General features: G+C 37.4%; 1 protein-coding gene across 4 annotated transcripts in view; it reads right to left on the bottom strand.

Annotated features, from left to right (window-relative positions):
• LOC5568475 (protein prickle) overlaps window positions 1–21,516 on the bottom strand; it is a 341,497-nt gene that overhangs the window by 27,782 nt on the left and 292,199 nt on the right. For all 4 annotated transcript variants that reach the window (XM_021840294.1, XM_021840295.1, XM_021840293.1 and 1 more), the window contains one exon: window positions 6,593–6,706. In XM_021840294.1, the coding sequence (XP_021695986.1) occupies window positions 6,593–6,706 (114 nt within the window). The remainder of the gene's footprint in view (window positions 1–6,592; window positions 6,707–21,516) is intronic.

The raw sequence follows: 21,516 nt of genomic DNA on the forward strand, positions 1-21,516 counted from the left end.
ATCTACCACTTATCGCTAGAGAAGGCATTCTGAGAAAACTTTCAATTATGAATTTCAATTTTTCTTGAGTATAAATTATGAAAATCACCGTAATTTGTATTATGACATGAATACCACTGTAGAAAATTACAGTAATCATAATAGAAATGAGTTTAATTCAATTTTGTTGTAATCAACTGATGGGACTGTTATGCGGGTACTTTCAATATGGGACGCACATGATTTTTTTTTTCGCATTTTGTCCATACAAATATACAATTTAAAGGAAGCTTTTGAAAAGTGCACTAAAAATAAAGACTAGTCATGAAGCTAACTCAAAAGTGATAAAAATCAGATGGGACTGTTATGCGAGTATGGGCAGTTTAGACCCTGTACCATTTTATGTCAGAATTCAATGCAAGCAAAATATAGAAAAAGAGAGACTTTTGAGACCATTTTGATTAAAATAGATACCTAATAAAACCCTCCATTAAAAGTAGAGACTTTTTAGAGACTTACATAACAATAGAGACGAAGGCTATAAAAAGAAACCTACTATCAGTACCAGTCTTTTTTTTTTCTATGGTGTTCAGTTGGAGCTTAACTTGTCAAGGCTGAACCCTCGGTCTGGCTTTTGCCAAGTTTCCCCTCTACCAGGACCAATACTCAGACGGACTAGGCAATGGCGCCCACATGAACACTGCTTTTTTATTAGTATTGTGACGTGGTAGTTTTTGAAAAGTACCCATATTCCCTTGCTTCTGAGAAAAGGAAGCATTGTGAAAATCAGCAGCTCCATCAGAATTAGTTTGAAATAGTAGTGTAGTAGTGTTTTTACTAATACTGTCTAGTCGAAATGGTTCTGAATAATTTGTCATTCATGTGCAATTCTGATGACTCCTGTGTTTTACGTAAGATAAGAGTCTTAAATGTCAATTGTCGTCAAGTCTTAACAAAATTAGGTTGTTTAGTATGAGTTCTAGTTAATTTCATTTTTGTTGTTAAAAGTATTTATTGGTCATTACGTTCATATATCCTTAAAGAAAAAAGTCAGTTTCCTTGTCTGTTCAACAATTTTTCGGCACTAGCAAGTGTACCCTAATGATCGATCTCAGCGTCTTACTTTCCAAAGTCATTTTTATAGTGAATATTGAAGAGTAAAGTTACCTTAGGCTTCTATTACAGTCTCCTACAAGATTCACTTTTCGGTGACAAATGCAATGCTTCACAACGCCTACTTTCTACTTGTAAATTTTGCGAAAATGAAGCTGGAACCGCTGTTACAAAAGAGGTATTTCTTATTATGGCAATGTAAAAACCATATTAAAATAAGATTGTCGCCACTTATTTCTACTCAGTGAATCTACTAGTCATTTTCCTAAGAGTTCCTAAGTATTCCCTACGTCGTATATGATAACGATGTATCTAGCTAGCTAATAGTAAGAGTGGCTACGGATCATTCTGGTTAGCAAAAGGCAAACTGAACGTCACCAATAGTATTAATGTCCACTTCGAATAGATTAATTATTTGAAATGGGCATCAATTCTATCAATGAATGTCCGTTGGATCACATCCGAGATATTATTGCGTCTATGCCATATGAATTATGACGCGGCTTTAAGCAAAAAATGCCAAAATGTGATACCACCACTACAGGTTACGCCTTTGGTTTCCATCATATGGGCTAATGGATTATGCCCTCCCATCGCGGCAAGGTCGCATAACCAAGGGGAGGAACTATCAGTACCAGTCTTTCTATATTTATATCCTTTTGAAATCAATTTTATTGGAAAAATTTGGCAAAAATAATGCTCTGACAAAAAGAATTGCTCTGGAAATCGTGAAGTGATTCAGCAATGCTTTGATAGATTATATCAAGAGTGATTGCACGTTCAGAAATTGCTGTATGTATATGACACAATGCGACTGGTTTTACATGAACCCATTACTTTGTTCAAAGATTTTTTCAAAAATCTTCTGATAATTGTCTATGGATGTTCCAGAAATTTCTCAAGAATTACTTCCAGGAATGCTCACGGCAATTTGTACAAGATATACAGGATGTACATTAGAGTGATGCAAATTTCGAAAGTTTTGCTCCCCTATGCTTAAAGGATTTAAATTATGGTAAAAAGCATCCTCCCAAAATTTGAAATGATTTGGAAGAAATTTGACTGTGCACACGCCATTTAAAGTTTTTATGGGGATTACTATGGAAAACGCCAACCATTTGTGTTCAGCCCTCTATCTCTTCGTCATAATATTTTATGGAAAAGTGAACACACTCTTCTCATGTGAAATTCTTCCAGCTACAACTTTGCCGAAGACCGCATTTTGATTGGACGTCAGGAAAAATTGTTATTCATCATCATAAAGTGGGTTTGCTTTCAGTTAGCTTCACCAACTATTCGGCAGGCAACAGTGGTGCTCGTGGCGGAAAGAATAGATCAAAGTAATCCAGGCTACTATGTTCTACAGCAAAAAAGCAGTGTTGCTCTGAAAGTAATTGAATGATCATCTCAGCATGGTTTAGACTTTGGAATCAAGAATAACAAATTTTCCTTACGACCCAACAAAATGTGGTCTTCAGCAAAGTTGTAGCTGGGAAGATTTTACATGAGAAGAGTGTGTTCACTTTTCCATAAAATATTATGACGAAGAGATAGAGGGCTGAACACAAATGGTTGGCGTTTTCCATAGTAATCCCCATACAAACTTTAAATGGCGTGTGCACAGTCAAATTTCTTCCAAATCATTTCAAATTTTGGGAGGATGATTTACATCATAATTGACACCGTTTAAGCATAGGGGAGCAAAAACTTCAAAATTTGCATCAGTCTAATGTACATATACAGGATTGGCTGTAGATATATTTGAGAAACTATCCACTGATTCATTCAGAATCGCCTTCAGGATTGCTTCATTTGTTTTGCTAATGGTTAAAGAAGTTTCTTGTGGCAATTATTACAGTTAGTTTCCCAGGATTTTCACCAAAGATTCTTAATCGTTTTTCTCGCGAGTCAGAACTTTTGGGGACCATGTACAAACAATGTCATACTTGGCATGAGAATACAATGTCTTCCATCTTCCATAATAATAATAATAATAATAATAATAATAATAATAATAATAATAATAAGTATGACGTTGAACGTGTTTGTATAGATGATAAAACAGATGACAGATGATAAATGGTTTAATAAGGCAATCCATGAGACAGCTGCGATCAGCTGGTTGCATTCACACTTTGAGCTGTCAGTCCTATCGCGGAAAGTCCTCATGGATAGCCTTATTTATTTTTTTCTGATGATCTTATTATCTGCGGCAGTATATCAAAATTTCGGCAAGAAGAAAGAATTCGTGTTTGTACAGCACAAAAGTATGATGTGCACTGTCGTTGAACCATTTTCAAATCATTCAGGCCTTTGAAAAGCGTTAACGGACTACAGACAGGCCCAGTTGAGTAGGTGGGTATATGGAATTGCGCGCAAGCGGAATGCCGCAATGAGTGCAATAACAAGAACTGAATAAATTTTATGTTTATTATTTTTCACAGCCCCAGCGGGAAGTGCAGAAACAAACAACTCAAGCGCAACGGACCTAATGCACTTTACTTTAGAGTAAAGTGGTTCAAAAGGCCTCTGTAAGGACTTGTGTCGTGTTCTCGTAATGAGATCTTTATTTTAAGGATAATGTTAGTGCTAGTGTATCGTACCTGCCACACGATATATGAATGCGAAAATAGCAGCTTTGGCAAAGAAAGCTCTCAGTTAATAACTGTGGAAGTGCTCAAAAGAACACTAAGCTGAGAAGCAAGCTCTGTCCCAGTGAGGACGTTACGCCAAGTAGAAGAAGAAATTAGTACTAGTGTAGATCAAAGTGGTAACTGAACATTGTTTGCAAGCTACCACTATAAAGCATGTTCCAAATTTGAGCTTTTCCACAATGTTAAATTGTGTAGAAAAGATGATGGAGTAGAACGCAATTCATGAAAAACTAAGAGCCAGCAATCTAGTTTCTCTATGAGTATGCTCCGTAGTATGGAAACGGTTATTCGTTAATAAAATAAAAGAAGAGAAAAATATAATTGATTTTCTCCGGGATATTAAAGGAAAATCTATGAGTTCATCCTCAAGACTGGTAGCGGCCATTTCGACATCGTTTGGAAAATACTACAAATTAAATCATTCCTGAAGTGACTCCATGAGGAGGGCCATTTATCTCCATCAGTCTGTATTAGTAGGGTGGGGCTTATTTCCAAAAATCTTTCGTAGTCAGGATTTACAAAGTGGAAAATGATCATCGGTCCCAAAATAACATCCTGTGACAAAATGAGAATTTTTGGTGAAGGTTTAGAGGTGGTGCAAAGAGCGTATGTGCAGTTTTCCCATTTTAGTGAACTCTGAAAAATTTTGGTATGCTTTTCAGCTGGTTTTGGTGATTTAGGACCCTAAAGGGCAAAAAATCACCTCAAAATTGCGATATCTCCACTCCATCAGATGATATTTGACGAAATATATTTTATGCATGCGATTTTTGGCCCTTGAATAGGTTACAATGATTGATTACTATGAACCCGAATAAGAATAGCTGGGGAGGATTCCTATGCTTGTAGAATGGAACAAAGAGCAAAGAAAAATGAGAGGAATAACAAAGAACACAGAAGAATGTAAGGTGGGGTGGGTTAAACAGGGGGGAGGGTGTAACTGATGATATTATATTAGATTCAACTATGGAGCCGTGAAAATATCTCGGTTGGATGTATGAGATGTGATTATATGCAAGTTTAACACTCATTTAGTATCTTAGAATGTCCGTTTAATATAACTCCAGTAATTGCTTTTTTAATCTGAAAGAAATTACAGAGGGGCCCAAATCCATACAGGCTCAAAATCCGTACACTTCATGCAAACAGAAGGAGTTTTATATGAAGTGGAAGGGTTTACATTCATTACTTAGGTGTTCGGATTTTGATCCCACACGATATATCCTTATTAGGTAAATCCATAAACGATTTTTGCATTCGAGCAATAACACTTCTTGTTAGAATTTCCACAGGAATTTCTGGATTATGATGCCATCTCAGCAATTAATTGCGTTTGGGGTTCCAATACTTCACTTTCGCCACATCACCTTCAACATAACTTCGGAAAAACGAAAATGCAGATGAAGTTCAATACATCGTTCTACATCTGTATTTGAAATCGATGTGTACAAACAACAACAGAAGGAAAATTGGCAGTCAAAATTCAAATTAGTGCACGAGCTTCTATAGGGTGCAAGAGATAAAGCACTTCAGGTTGAAAACCTCTCAAATAAAACCAAAATTAAGTCGTCACAGTTCTGAAACATATTTTTTAGGACAGAGCTACATGAAGGAATTTTCACAGGATGTCCTATGTATATATAAATAATTATATAAATTAGTTATGAATTTAATAGATACTGCGTGAGGCTGAATTTCCAGGATGTAAATTTTGCAACGGTCCCTTTCGATAAATTGCTATCATCATTCAGAAAAAAAAAACAATCAAACGATTATTGAACGAAAGCAGTAAAGTGACGTGCATTTATCTATATCTACCAGGAGAATAATGATGAAACTTCGCTTGGAATTAAGGGCATTTTAGCCGTTATTGCAATTTCTCCATAAAGTCCAATAAAGTTCCAATAAGTTCCAATAAAATCGTATACATGGGTCGAAAACTAGAGATGGTTAAAAAATTGGTGCTTTTCCCCTACTTGAAGAAAAATTGCTCGAAATATTTCTGAAGTAGGTAATATTAAATTGAAGTCAAGGGGTCGGACCTGGTGTAGTGGTTAGAACACACACCTCTCACGCTGAGGATCTGGGATCGAATCCCATCCCCGAGATAGTCACTAAAAATTTCAGTGGCGACATCCTTTGGAAGGAAAGTAAACATGTTGATCCCGAGATGAACTAGCCCATAGCTAAAGAGCTGAAAATCTCGTTAATAAAGATTGAAAAAAAAAAATGAAGTCAATAAATATAATCATCATTTTTTAGATTCCTCAGTTACGCTCAAGACATCACTAGTTTCACCCTCCCACCTGTTTAACCCACCCCACCTTACATTCTTCTGTGTTCTTTGTTCCATTCTACTAGCATAGGAATCCTCCCCAGCTATTCATATGCTTATTCGGCTTCATAGTAATCAGTCAGCTTAACCTATTCAAGGGCCAAAAATCGCCTGCATAATATATTTCGACAAATATCATCTGAAGGAGTGGAGATATCGCAATTTTGAGGTGATTTTTTGCCCTTTAGGGTCCTAAAATCACCAGAACAAGCTGAAAAGCATAACAAATTTTTTCAGAGTTCACTAAAAGGGGAAAACTGCACATACGCCCTTTGTGCCACCTCTAAACCTTCACCAAAAATTCTCATTTTGTCACAGGATGTTATTTTGGGACCGATGATCATTTTCCACTTTGTAAATCCTGACTACGAAAGATTTTTGGAAATAAGCTCCACCCTACTGTATTAGGCCATGTTCTCCTAGTTAGGGCACTCAAATAAGCATGTGACGAGAGCGGGATGGACATTGCGTCGGGCGACAACGACAACAACGAAGACGACGGGAGACTTACCTCATTATCGTGGGGTGGAAGCTGCTGAAGTAACTGACGGACCCGGTGTCGCTCCCCGATGCTGTTGACGTACGGGACCTTATCTTCGGGGATGGCCGAGAAGTACAGGTGTACCTGCGGGAGAAAACGGAGTTGCGTGATTAGAAAACGATGTTGAAAGAATTTAGCGCCTCTAGCTGGACGTTGCGTGAATGGGGCGGTTTACTGACGGGTAGACCATGGGTTAAAAATCAGAATTTCGCGACAAAAATTTTTTTTTTGTGAAATTAATCATATGAGATAAGTTTCCTGCTATTAGGAACATGTAAGCGGGTTACAAGCAAAGAGATGTAAGTGACGAAAACCTTGTTTTGAGAAAATTGGAAATTTTCCAAAAATTTTCCTTTTATCCAAATTGTGTGGAAGGTACAAAACGAAGCCAATCGTCTACGAATTGTGTTTTTTTTTTCTATAGGACGACAAAATCCCCAGAAAATACTGTTCGTAAGTTTGAATATAGTAGAATTCTATTGTATACTTAACTCAAAACCGATCTAAATGTCTGAGAATAAATTTAAAAAAAAAACTGGTTTATGGACAACCCAACTTTCTAATCATATTTGTCCTGCATTTCAAAGTATTCTGAGGAACTGACGACTAACATTAATATGACACTGAACTGACGATTAACACTCCCAATAGAATTTTACATGTATATATGAGTTTGCATCACTTGAACCGACCTGAATAACAGTTTTGAATGACGACCTTTTACGTTTATTAAAAAATAGAAAGAAAAAAAGTACTTGCTTGGTTGGTTTTTCTTCATTATGAAAGTGTTTGAAGTTTTATCACATAATTTTGCTTTCGAACCCATAGTGGGGTGGTGGCTAGCGAAGAAGATACCTTGCCCCTACCAGACTCCACGGATTTGCGCACATTATGCATTTGACAAATGGGGTTACGGATGATATAACCATCGACCGGAACATGGTTAGGTGTCTGCTATGCAAATGACTCGAGTGACTTTGTGTCGTCCGTATCAAAGTGTGTCACGAAACCGTAACATGACGGCAGGGAGCAGAAAAGTCAGGTCTTGATAAAAGTGGGTTCAATAATTCAATTTTAAACTCATGATAGTGGACATTATATCTACTTGGCCTAATTAAGTTATGCCAGCAGGAATCTATACGCACTGGAAGTGTCAGTTCAACAAAGTTACAATTGAACAGGTGTACAGATTCCAACGCAGCTATCGGCGACGAACCATTATCGTGGTCGAAGCAGGTCTTCTTGGTGAGCATGTGAAAGCAATAACCTTCCGCAGTTGTTCAACAACAACTCGTTGTGCACCAAGCTGGTAGTTAATAACTATTACGTAGGTTCGTATGAAATCCCCGCGCCCTTTGCCTAGGTGCACCCCAAACAGCTGCATCCGATTGGTCAGTTTCAATCAGGGTGGCCAAGTTTTATACAAAAAAAATCGTCAATAATTATCGGTATTCGAATACTACAAGGTTAGATTGACCCCACATGCCACAAAACTAACATGTTCAGGAAAGATTCCAAGGAATAGAACAACCTCTTGTAGTTGGGTCTCTCTGGGCTTATTGGAACTATATCGAAGCTTTATTGAAGTTATTAAAATTTGTAAGTTCTAAAATCTGATTTATCTTTGGATTAAAAAAGTTACTTGGATGTTATTCTATAGATTCAATAGTTTTTGATAGAATACTCAGAATATCCGTTGTTCATTCACTTGGGACTCAGGTGAATCGGCTAGGCCAAAAATCTATAATACTATCAAGAAATTGATAGCCCTGGCCACCCTGCGTCTTCAATATGCAAGCAAGCCGCATCTCACGTGGTCCTCGAACGCTACTGGACTCGCTCTTGGAACTCTTGCGCAGCGCAGTGCAGCGAAACTATCAATTGCGCTCGCGCCAGCCGACCATCGGACGAACGGAACGCAAATTATAATACCAGTTTCATGTAAAAATGACCGCTAATGACTCCTTGTGGCTGGTAAAGGTCTCCCTTGTCTCTAGCCCAAGATCCAAGATACGCATACTGCGGTCATACGCAGAAGCTACCATCATCATCGTCAACAACATCGGCATGATCCAGCAGACAGGAGTAATTTGGGTCAATCATGGTCAAAATTATTCTCTATTTTGATTGAAGAACAAGACCAGTTGAATAGCCTTAAGATTTGTTGAAACAAATCAAAATGAAAGTGATGTGGACTATCATTCTGTTCATAATGACCTTTTCAAAAAGTTTACTGATGGAAAAAAGCAAGCTGATCTATCGGCTTATTTTATAGGTTAAAAAATCAGATTTTCAATTATTGCCACGAAATTGTTCAAATTACTCCTCTGTGGTTCCATCGAAAGGGGCATCTGGACTGGAACAAAAGAAGGCTTCATCCACCCAGCAGTTGAGAACTGCAACACCAAGTCATTCATAGCTATGCATCTGATCCAGGGGAAACCAGGGGACATTTTTATGCGCGCATCAAAACCGACACGGCGCAACGGTGGACAGGAAGGAATTTTAATTATCGGCTCTGGTACAACTGTATCATCATTCATATGCAAATTGGCGAGCTGGTTCGCTGAGCGGTTGGTTAGCTCTGGTGGAAGCTAATTTTTTTATTGTTCTTGTCTGTCTTGGATGAATTTTCTTCGTTGGGGCTGAAGAGGGGGGGACAGTTAATTGAACAATGTTGAAGGGTGGGAAACATTGGCTCGGTATGACGACGATGATGGTATGCAGAAATGGTCGAGACATGATTCCCACTGTAACAGTATGTTACTGAGATGGCTACCAGACGGCATGATTAGCAAACAAAGTGCTCCAGTTATGAAGTTATTTGCATTAGTGGATAGCCATCATGTTTTCAGGTTTATTTGACATTGTTAGTTTTGCGAATCATCTTATGGCTGTTTGCTTAACGTTGATGTGAATAATGAATTCTATTACTCAATTATCAATTTGGCAGAAAAAATAGTCAATGTAGCAACAAACCATTTTGAATTGTTTGTGCATAGCTCAAGATCTGAATTCCAATGAGTATAAAGATTATTTAATTTTTATAGTCTGAGTTTTTATAAATAAAAATTTTGGGGTGTAGCCGAAACTACTTTTGATCATTATTTAAAATAATTTGTTTATTTTTTTTCGGAATCTATTAAAGTAGCCTTGAAAAACAACTTTTAATATACTTGTTTTTTTTATTATGAATCGTGGTTTACGGCTATCCAGTCGAGTGGAAGTTTAACAACTACTGAAAAGCTAAACATTACATATAGTTTGCAATTGGATTAAATGTACAAATGATGTGAAGTTTTGCGAAAAAGTTACACGTCTTCTCAGTGAGAATCGAACTCACGACTCCCTGATCTCTAGTTAGGGCGCGTTACCCCTACGCCATGAGAGGACTCATGAACGCAGAAGTTAATCTGAATTCGATTTCAGCTCAATAATCATGTGGTCTTTTTTCGCAAAGTGCATCTCTTTCGGAATAATTAGATATATATATATATATATATATATATATATATCCAATACCTAGCCCGAGAGCGCATTATTTTTTAGGTATTGAAATAGCACACTACACTAGCCAGCAACTGCGCTGGCTGAGGTTTCTATTGTGTGGGCTTCCAATGGGTCGCGACGTTCTCAAATGACCGGTTACGGAACATAAGTCCGTTGCTCGATAAATACTTGTTTTTTGATTATGAGTCGCCGAGTGGAAGTTTAACAACTACCGAAAAGCTAAACATTACAAATAGTTTGCAATTGCATTAAATGGATAAATTGATGTGAAGTTTTGCGAAAAAGTTACACTGAGTTCATGAGTCCTCTCATGGCGTAGGGGTAACTCGCCCTAACTAGAGAACAGGGAGTCGTGAGTTCGATTCTCACTGAGAAGACGTGTAACTTTTTCGCAAAACTTCACATCAATTTGTCCATTTAATCCAATTGCAAACTATCTGTAATGTTTAGCTTTTCGGTAGTTGTTAAACTTTTAATATGTCGAGGGTCCATAACTCGATGTCGAGATACGAGTTAGGGAAAGTTGACAGTGCATATGACGGATTTCACGCCAACTCGACAAAGGGATTGGCAGCACCCCTTCAGAATTCAATGAAACTTTCTGGGTGTGAAGACTATGTGAAACTAAGATACTTTACATACTTTGTTTTATTCAAAATCGATCAAGACTAGCATTTGGAAAGGGTCAAAGTTTTTTTTTACTTTCTTTATAAACCCGTATAACTCGAAAACGGTAAGACCTACAAAAAAGTGTTGTATGGGGGACTGTCGTGAAATTTCCTGACGTTTTAGAAAACAATGTTGAAAAAATAAAAACACATTTTCTACACTGAAAAAAAAATATGATTCAAAACTTAAGAGTCGATTTAAAAAAAATGGCCATTTCAGATTTTGATCATCCTTAAGCAAAAAGTTTCGTAATTAAATTTACTAAAAGTCGTCCATACATTGCAAATTGGGCATATCTAAGGGAAAAAAGTTTTTCTAACAACGAATTTTTCAAGTCCAAAACTGAATTGTTTTTTCAAAGATTTTGTTCTAAACCGTCAAATATGATCGTGTTTTCAAGTGATAAATTAGTTTGAATCAGAAATAAATTGCAATTTTTATTAAGAATAGTTAAAAAACGGAATTATGCAGTGATTATGTTTTTTTAAATGAAGGCAATCTATGGATTTCGCCTCTGCCTATGAGAAAATCAACTCCGTCTAACAATCCGACGGATTTTTATGGTTCGAAAGATTGCAAACATTGAAAAGGAACAACCTGATTGATCCATACCCCATTAAATTTTCTTCTAGAAAATACTACTAAACGTACCTGCGTTACAAGCCAGATGAATAAGAAATAATGTTTGTATTGTTATCTACCTAAAATGTCCGTTAACGACCTGAGTTACTCAACAATCACCGCGTGAGTGTATAGAAAGATAGGTATTTAACTTATAATTGTCGTTCTACCTATGCATATAACTATTTAAGCTTGATGTCAATAAAACTCTTTTCATTTTATCTAAGTCATTTGTTAAAAGAAGTTAAAGATGGATCAACAAGATTTATCGCGCATTAAAATTTCGAGATGTTGCGCCGGTATAAACAATCCTAAGTGCAGGCGTAGCCAGTTGCGAAACTTGTCACCAACAATGATCGAGCACATACGTGCTATGGGATATAGTCATCTTGATGAAACTATGCATATTTGTGAGTCATGTCGCTTAGTGATCCACAGAAGTCCGCCTAAGAAAAAACGACGTTCGGGTGGAGGCGAAGTGAATCAAAATCCACAAGCACCAACAAGCGGTCAGGCCTCCAATGAAATGCTAGGTAAGATAAATTTACTTTGAAGCACATTAAACGACAATGATTGTTTACATAGAACCCATATCAATATATTAATTCGAAATTATTGTATATTTCAGAAGCAGTCCCGTCCTGTTCATCTTTGCCATCCGTCCCATCAGCGGATGAATTACTAGGCCTCTACAATGTGGAAAAATTCAACAGTATTATTGAAACTTTGAATTTATACCCAATCTCGTCGAGAAACATGAGGAGCTTGGACTATCGAATTAAAAAGTCTGTGGAGATCACCAAAGCTGTACGTCATGACATACTAGGCATGGATGCAATGGACGTCGACAAGGTGGAGGCATTCGAGGAAATCATCAATCAGTTGAAAGAAAAATTCAACACACCTGGTATTGACAGAAATGACCAGTTGAAAATATTATCGGTTCTTCCTAAGTCGTGGTCGATCAACAAAATTGTCGAGGAGTTCGAGGCACCAATTTACATGGTAAGACAAGTGAAACAACTTGTGAATGAACAGGGCATTCTATGTGGTACAAAGTGGGCATGGAATTAGTGAAACAGATAAACAGGTTGTTATTGATTTCTTTGATAGTGATGATATTAGTAGGCCTATGCCAGGAGTCAATGACTTCGTTTCTGAGTACCGAAATGGTAGTAAAGAACAAGTTCAAAAGCGTCTATTGATGATGTCTCTTATAGAGTCGTACATGATTTTTGAAGAAAGATGCCAAAATGTAGAAATTGGTTTTACTTTGTTTACTATGTTGAGGCCTAAACATTGTAGGCTCCTCGATAGCACAGGAATTCACAATGTATGTATACCACGAAAATGTTAAATTAATGCTTAACAGTTTAGGAATTGTCTCTCAGGCAGAAATTTGTTAAAAACTGTTATGCGATGTTTTAGTAAGAACGACTGATTGTTTTTTTCGAGAATGTGAAAAGTGTAATTCCAAAGAAAATATTACAGGAGAACTAATCTCGCTTTTAGAGGAAAGCGACAAAGAAGATGTAGTTTTTCAGCAATGGCTCACCACCGATCGCTGTAATTTAGAAACTATAATAAAGCCTGTTGAAGAACTCATGATTTTATTTGCAAAGAACAGTCTTCTTTTCTACGAAACAAAATAAAAACTCCTTAAAACAAGGTGAAATACTGGTAATTAGCGACTTTTCTGAAAATTATAGTTTTATCATACAAAACGCTGCTCAAGGATATCACTGGAATAATTCCCAAGCAACGATACACCCATTCGAGATTTACCATAAAAAAGATAATAAATTGGAAAACGTTAGTTTTATTATAATATCAGAAGTGTTGACCCATGATACAGTAGCAGTTCAGCTATTTATTTCAAAATTGATAAATTTTGTTAAACAAAAAATAAATTTCTCAAAAGTTATTTTTATGTCAGATGGAGCTGCAGCTCATTATAAAAATAAAAAAAAAATTGCCAGCTTATGTAATTTCAAGAAAATATATGGATTGGAAGCAGAATGGCACTTTTTTGCCACATCCCACGACAAAGGCCCCTGTGACGCTATTGGTGGCACTCTTAAGCGAATGGCAAAAAGAGCAAGTCTTGCAAAAGACTATGGAAACACAATCGCAACTCCGCGAGAACTATTCGACTGGGCAGTGAAACAAACTGATACATGTATCACCAAATTAAATTTCTGTTATATATCTAATGAACAGTATGTTAAAATGTCAGAGGAATTGATGGAATTGTTTGATAAGGTTAAAACTGTCCCTGGTACCCAAAAATATCATTGTTTTATGCCTATTAGTGATACACAAATTGCAGCCAAACGGTATACCAATTCAGAGGATGAACCAAAAATATTCAATTTATTCAGTAAAGCCCAAAAATAATGTAAATATTCATGTGCAGATACTACGTTTAAGAATATATAGCAATAATAAAAATAATGATGCATGATAAAAAAAACACGACTTTTTTTATAAGCATAATATTGACCCTTTTCAGACACCTGTTAAGATTGGCTTTGACCAAATAAGAAATAAAATATTATTGTGATATCTTTCCAACCATTAAAAACCCATCGGATTGTTAGACGGAGTTCATTTTCTCATAAGCGGTTTGGTGCGAGATCAATTGTATTTAATTAAAAAAAAAACTCTGTATAATTCCGTTTCATTTCTTTTAACTACTCCCAATAAAACAAATATAATCTATTTTGTGATTAAAACTCATTTATCACTTCAAAATATGAGCATACTAAACTATTTAAAGCGAAATAAAAAAAAAAAAAAATGGACTTAAAAAGTTCGTTGTTAGAAAAACTTTTTTCCCTAAAGTATGCCCAATTTGCAATGTATGGACGACTTTTAGTAAATTCAATTACGAAACTTTTTGCTTAAGGATGATCAAAATCTGAAATGGCCGTTTTTTTAAATCGACTTTAAAGTTTTGAATGATTGTTTTTTCGGTGTAGAAAATGTGTTTTTATTTTTTCAATATATTTTTTCTAAAACTACAGGAAATTTCACGACAGTCCCCCATACAACACTTTTTTGTAGGTCTGACCGTTTTCGAGTTATACGGGTTTATAAAAAAAGTAAAAAAAAAGCTTTGATCCTTTTCAAATGTTAGTCTAGATCGATTTTGAAAATACAAAATATGCAAAGTATCTTAGTTTCACATACTTTTGACATCCAGAAAGTTTCATTGAATTCTGAAGGGGTGCTGCCAATCGCGTGTCGAGTTGGCGTGAAATTAAGTCATGTCAGCTGGGTGGTAAATGACTGGACAAGGCGTACCATTGATGCTTCGCGTATCTGCAGGTATAAAATAGACCCCATTTGTGGTCCTTAGCCTCTTATCCAGTAACTCCTATCCCTACCTCTCCGTGGTGCCACCTGGCGTACGAGTATCCGTAGGGAAGATCGAATAACCAACCCCGGTGGGACCTTGGTCGTATGCTGACAGGGAAGGGGGGCTCCTCTTTTCTGAGAGTGTAGCTTATCAGAGCGTCTGTTCTCCATATTAGGGGAGGCTCAAAACCAATGTGATTTAATAGCACATTGGCTCAAAACAGCGTCTGTTCTCCATGTTAGGAGCGGCTGATCATCGTCCTAGTCCCAGCGTGGGACTCTAAACAGTGCTGTGCACGATGATCCTCCGGTAAGACAGGGGATTGGTGCAGGCCTTACAAGCCAGCCGTAAACATCATCAGTACAGGAAGCATACAATGTAAATTCGTACCGGAACAATCGGCATAAACCCAGGCATCAAAAACGGACTAACGATTGGAAACTCGGATCATGGAACTGTAAGTCTCTCAATTTCTTGGGAAGTACCCACATTCTTTCAGAACTATTGAGGGTTCACAAGTTCGATATCGTAGCGCTGCAAAAGGTTTGCTGGAAAGGGTCGACGATATTCAGTACGATACCCTACATACGAATAGGGATGGTTATACCATCTAACAGAGCTGCGGCAACAAACATGAGCTGGGCACAGCTTTTATCATGATGGGCGAAATGCAGAGGCACGTGATTGGGTGGTTGCCAATCGACAACAGAATGTGCAGGTCGAGGTCAAAGGCCGTTTCTTCAATATCAGCATAATCAACGTGCACAGCCCTCATCTAGCAAGTGACGATGACGATAAGGACGCTTTCTACGCGCAGCTGGAACGTGAATACGACGGCTGCCAAAGCTATGATGTCAAAATCGTTATCGGAGATCTCAACGCTCAGGTTGGCCTGGAGGAGGAACTTAGACCGATTATAGGGAAGTTCAGCGCACACCAGCTTACGAACGAAAACGGCCTTAGACTGATTGATTTCACCGCCTCACAAAAACATGGCAATACGAAGTACCTACTTTTAGTACAGCCTCCCGTATCGGTACACCTGGAGATCACCACAACAGACTGAATCGCAAATTGACCACGTTTTGATTGATGGAAGACACTTCTCGGACATTATCGACGTCAGAACCTATCGCGGCGCAAACATCGATTCGGACCACTAATTAGTGACGGTTAAAGTGCGCCAACGACTCTTCGTTGTGAACAACATTCGGTACAGACGACCGCCACGGTACAATCTGGAACGACTCAAGCTACCCGAAGTCGCAACTGATCACGCGAAAAGCCTTGAAGCAGCGTTGCCAGAAGAGGGAGAGCTCACCGAAGCCCCTCTTGAGGACTGTGGAAGTTGTGTCAAAGCAGCCATTAACAACGCAGCGGAAGGTGCCATTGGGTTCGTGGAAGGAAATCGACGGAACGGTTGGTTTGACGGGGAGTGTCAGACGGTGTTGGACGAGAAGAATGCAGCGCGGGCGATGATGCTGCAGCAAGGCACCCGACAAAACGTGAAACGATACAAACAGAAGCGAAGACAGCAAACCCATCTATTCCGGGATAAAAAGCGCCGCCTGGAAGGGTTGGAGTGCGAAGAGATGATGCAGCTGTATCGTTCTCAAGAAACGCGTAAGTTCTACAAGAAACTCAATGCATCCCGCAAAGGTTTTGTGCCGCGAGCCGAAATGTGCCGGGATAAGGATGGAGGTGTCTTGACGGACGAACGTGATGCGATTGAAAGGTGGAAGCAGCACTACGATGAACACCTAAACGGCGCAGAGGAGGAATCCCAGACAACAAGAAGTCACAAAAAAGTAATAACTCATTTATAGTTACAAATTACATCAAACTATTTGTGGGAAGTTATCAAGTTGGTTTTGTGGATGGGCGATCAACGTTAGACTAAATCTTTATGTTGCGGCAGATCCTCCAAAAGTGTCGCGAATATCAAGTCCCTACGCACCACCTATTCATCGATTTCAAAGCGGCCTATGATACCATCGACCGCGAAGAGCTATGGAAGATTATGGACGAGTCTGGTTTTCCCGGGAAACTGACTAGACTGATCCAAGCAAGGATAGTGTAAAGTGCTGTGTGAAGATATCGGCTACAGGACCCGTTTGAAACACGCAAAGGATTTCGACAAGCCGATGGTCTTTCCTGCCTCCTGTTCAATATTGGTGCTATGAAACCGGCGGGCACGATCTTCAATAAATTCAGCCAGTTAATCTGCTTTGCTAACGACGTGGACATTGTCGGAAGAACGTTCCAGGTGGTTGCTGAACCAGGTACCAGGCTGAAACGTGAAGCAGATCGGGTTGGATTGAAGGTAAATACGACGAAGACGAAATATCTGCTGGCTGGAGAAACCGAGCGCGATAGAGCTCACATTGGCAGACGCGTGATGATCGACGGGGATGAATTCGAGGTGGCGGACGAATTTGTCTATCTCTGATCATTGATAACGTCGGAAAACAACTGCAGCAGTGAAATTCTAAGACGTATCATTGCCGGAAGTCGTGCTTACTACGGACTCCACAAGACCTTGTGGTCTGGTAAACTTCATTTTCGTACTAAGTGTACCATGTACAAGACCTTGAAAAGACCGGTAGTCCTCTACGGGCATGAGACGTGGACAATGCTCGAAGAGGACCTGCAAGCGCTAGGAGTTTTTGAACGACGTGTGCTTAGGACGATCTTCGGCGGAGTATGTGAGAACGGCGTATGGAGGAGAAGAATGAACCACGAGCTTGCGCAACTCTACGGTGAACCCAGTATCCAGAAAGTCGCCAAAGCTGGAAGGGTACGATGGGCGGGATACGTTGTGAGAATGCCAGGCAACAATCCCGCAAAAATGGTGTTCACCTGAAATCCGGCCGGTACAGGACGAAGGGGAGCGCAACGAGCTAGGTAGTTTGACCGAGTGGAGCAGGATCTTGGAAGTGTGGGGCAATCGAGAAATTGGAGGATAGCAGCCATGGACCGAGTTAGTTGGCGTAACATTGTGGCGCAGATCATGTCTTGAAGGACATAGAGCCAGCAAAAGTAAGTAAGTAACAACTGTGTAAAATTTCAGCTCGATCGGTGAAACTATATTTCAGCGCCATCCGTTCAAAGTTTGTATGGGATTTACTATGGGAGTACTTACTTTTGCAAAGAAAAATCGCTAGAGGTCGCCCATTGTCCTCTATAAAAATTCTGAACACAAATCTCGATAGATATTCCTACGATGAACAACATTGCCGAAGGCCGCAAAGCAACCAGATGCTTGTGAAAAAAGTTATTAAGCACAGACTAATCGGAAATTTTGCCCGATTTTGTTATTCCTTTACGTGTTAATCAACGTCGCCTTGTCAATAGGTTTTCATTGAATAACTTTTTTCACAAGTGTCGGATTGTTGCGTGGTCTTCGGCAATATTCTTCATCGTAAAATAACCTATCAAGATTTGTGTTCAGAATTTTTACGACTTCTGGAGATTTTTTTTTTGCAAAAGTAAGTTTTCCCATAGTAAATTCCCTTCAAACTTTAAACGACTGGCGCTAAAATACAGTTTCACCGATCGAGCTGAAATTGTTATGGGAGCTAAACGCAATCCGAAAAGTGGACTGGAGCGAGAATCTAAATTTTGTCCCACACTAATGTAGAACATATGTCACAATTAACATTACGTGGCAATAGATTCATCGCATAGTTCAACCCTACAGAAATCGGCTTCGAAGTGGACCGTTCCGTATAGTCGATATCATGTAATTCCATAAGGATGATGTAACTGCTTTCTAATGCTGTTTTTAAACTATTTTGGCACGGCTTTTGGAAACCGAAAATTACAATTTTATTGCCTGAAACGGAATCCCAATGGAATTTTAAATTTCTGCCATGTTGAGCTGTCACTTCCTGTGCTAGGTAAGCAATTCTACAAATTGTTCTTCGTGTCTATTCAGATCAAACTTCCTCCATGGGGTCCCTTTCAAAATTTCATAATTTAGCACTGTAGTAATAAAATACGTCTTGATGGTTCAGGGGTTTATTATACAATGATCATCCCTAACGTCAAACAACTACTACTGTACCCTATATCAGCCTACTATGATCTCACTACATCTCGGGCATCCTGACATTATCGATGACCTCATCGATATCACTACCTACAGACATGTGATCACTCATCCATTTTCTCATGTTTTGGGGCGAACAAACCGAATTAAATGGAGTATTTGCAATTTGAAATCCTTCTATATCAGTCACCACGTATCTATTGTTAGGCAAAATTTTTTGAATTTTATATGGACCTTTATATTTCGGAGCCAATTTATGAGTTTCACCAGTTTTCAGAACAATGAAATCACCTTCTTTATAATTTGTACATTTTTTCCTCTTCGTTGTCTTCTTAGTCAATCAAAATTATAATAAAAGACAAATTGATAATGTCTTTTATTATAATTTTGATTGACTAAATTTTATTGTCGGGCATTTTCGCGAATATTTGTTAAATTTAATGTTTCTAGATCTGGTTGTCTGTTAGCAACATAATTTGCAATGTTGTTGTTTTCACTATTCAAATTATTTTGCTGAAATCCGAACAATAACACACTAGGATAATTACCTATTGACCTGTTATATGTATTATTAAAAATGAATTCAACTTTTGGTAATAATTTATCCCATTTTTTACACGATTCATGACATAATTTAGCAAGCATTGGGGTAAGTGATTTATTCATACGTTCAACTTGACCGTTTGCTTCAGGTGTGTAAGCTGCAGTTTTTATATGTTCAATTTGATTATTTGAAATAAAATCATTAAAGTTTCTCGACGTAAAACAGGATCCTCTATCTGTAACAATTCTATTCGGTTTACTATAGAAGTTTATGTAATTCGTCAAATGAACAATAGTTTCTTCTGAGCTAATACTTTTTGTTGGAAAAAATTTAGTAAATTTTGTAAATGCATCTACCATGACTAATATATACTTTGCTCTGTTTGTAGAAGGTAGCTGTATAGGTCCATAGTAATCCAAGTGAATAGTGGTAAAAGGTTTATCTCCTTTATCAACAATTTTTAAAAACCCTTCTTTCTTTCCACTAGGGCTATAAAAAATACAAGTCAAGCAATTGTTTATATAATTTTTAACAAACTTATTCATTCTACTGAACCAAAATTGCTTTCTTATTTCATGCATAGTTTTTTCTACTCCAATATGACCACAATTGTCATGACCTAATTTAATGACATTGTCAATCATCAATTTCGGAACAACTAATAAACGTTTGTTACCATCTTTTTTGAAAAGTACGCCATTTATAAGCTCAAAATCAGGAAAAGGAGATCTCTCCAGAAGCTCTTTAATTCTAATAATTTTCTCATCCTGCTCTTGTGCAACTATTATGTTTTGCTCTATATCATTTTCATTAAGAACATTGATACTTTCAGCTATATTTTCATCGATTAAATTTTGATGGTCTAATTTGGAACTGTCTACATTTTTCTTAACTAACATGTCTTGACGACTTAAAGCATCAACATGTTGCATTTTTGAACAATCTCTATATTCTAAATCAAAATTATAACATTCCAAAAACAATGCCCACCTGCAAATTTTTGGATTAACATCTTTTTTTGACAAAGTTTGAACTAAAGCATTACAATCCGTAAAAATTTTAAAATGAATTCCTGCCAAATAAATGTGAAATCTTTTAATAGCATATACTACTGCCAGTGTTTCAAGTTCAAAGCTATGCAGTTTTGATTCTAAATCATCTGTTTTCATACTAAAATAACTAACAGGATGAAATTTATTATCATTTTTATTTTTTTGAAGCAGAATGTCTCCGAATCCATAGGAGCTAGCATCACAGTGAAGTTGTGTTTCTGCATGAGGATCATATGTTGCCAAAATTGGCGATGAAATCAATCTGTTTTTCAAAAAATTAAAAGCTTTTAATTCTTCCTCTCCAAATATAAATTTTGCATCTTTTTTCAAAAGGTTATATAAAGGTCTCGCAATGGTTGCAAAATTTAGTACAAATTTTCTACAATAACTAGTAAGGCCTAAGAACCTTTGAACATCCTTACAGTTTTTAGGTGTTGGAAAGTTAGAAATACTTTCAATATGAGATTTGTTCAATTTCTTTCCAAATTTATTTATAGTATATCCCAGATAATCTATTTCTTCAAATATAAAACGACATTTGCTCAAATTAATTTCTAATAAATTATCATTCAAAATTTGAAAAACTTTTCCTAAAGTCTCTATGTGTTTTTCAAAACTTTCACTAGCTATCAAAATATCATCAATATAAACAATTATTTCTTCATCATCTATCAATTTTTTAAAAATTCTACTTATAAATTTCTGGAAAACCGCAGGAGCATCACATAATCCAAAAGGGACACGTAAATATTCATATTGACCCTTTGGAGTTACAAAAGAAGTATATTTGGTAGATTCGGGTGCAATTTTGATCTGATGGAATCCAGATTTCAAATCAATAATTGAAAATACAGCTTTATCTCTCAAAGAATCAATCAAATCATCTATAACAGGCAAGGGGTAGTTATCTCTTACAGTATTTTTATTCAGTTTTCTATAGTCTACGCATAACCTGAAATCATTATCTTTTTTAGGGATTAATACAATAGGGCTGGCATACGGTGAATTACTTTCTTTAATAATTCCTTCTCTCAATAATTTTTTTAATTTTCCCGTCAACTTTATTCTTTTGATCATATGACAACC

This window comes from Aedes aegypti, chromosome 2 (genome assembly GCF_002204515.2).
Source record: "Aedes aegypti strain LVP_AGWG chromosome 2, AaegL5.0 Primary Assembly, whole genome shotgun sequence".
Lineage (NCBI taxonomy): Eukaryota > Metazoa > Arthropoda > Insecta > Diptera > Culicidae > Aedes > Aedes aegypti.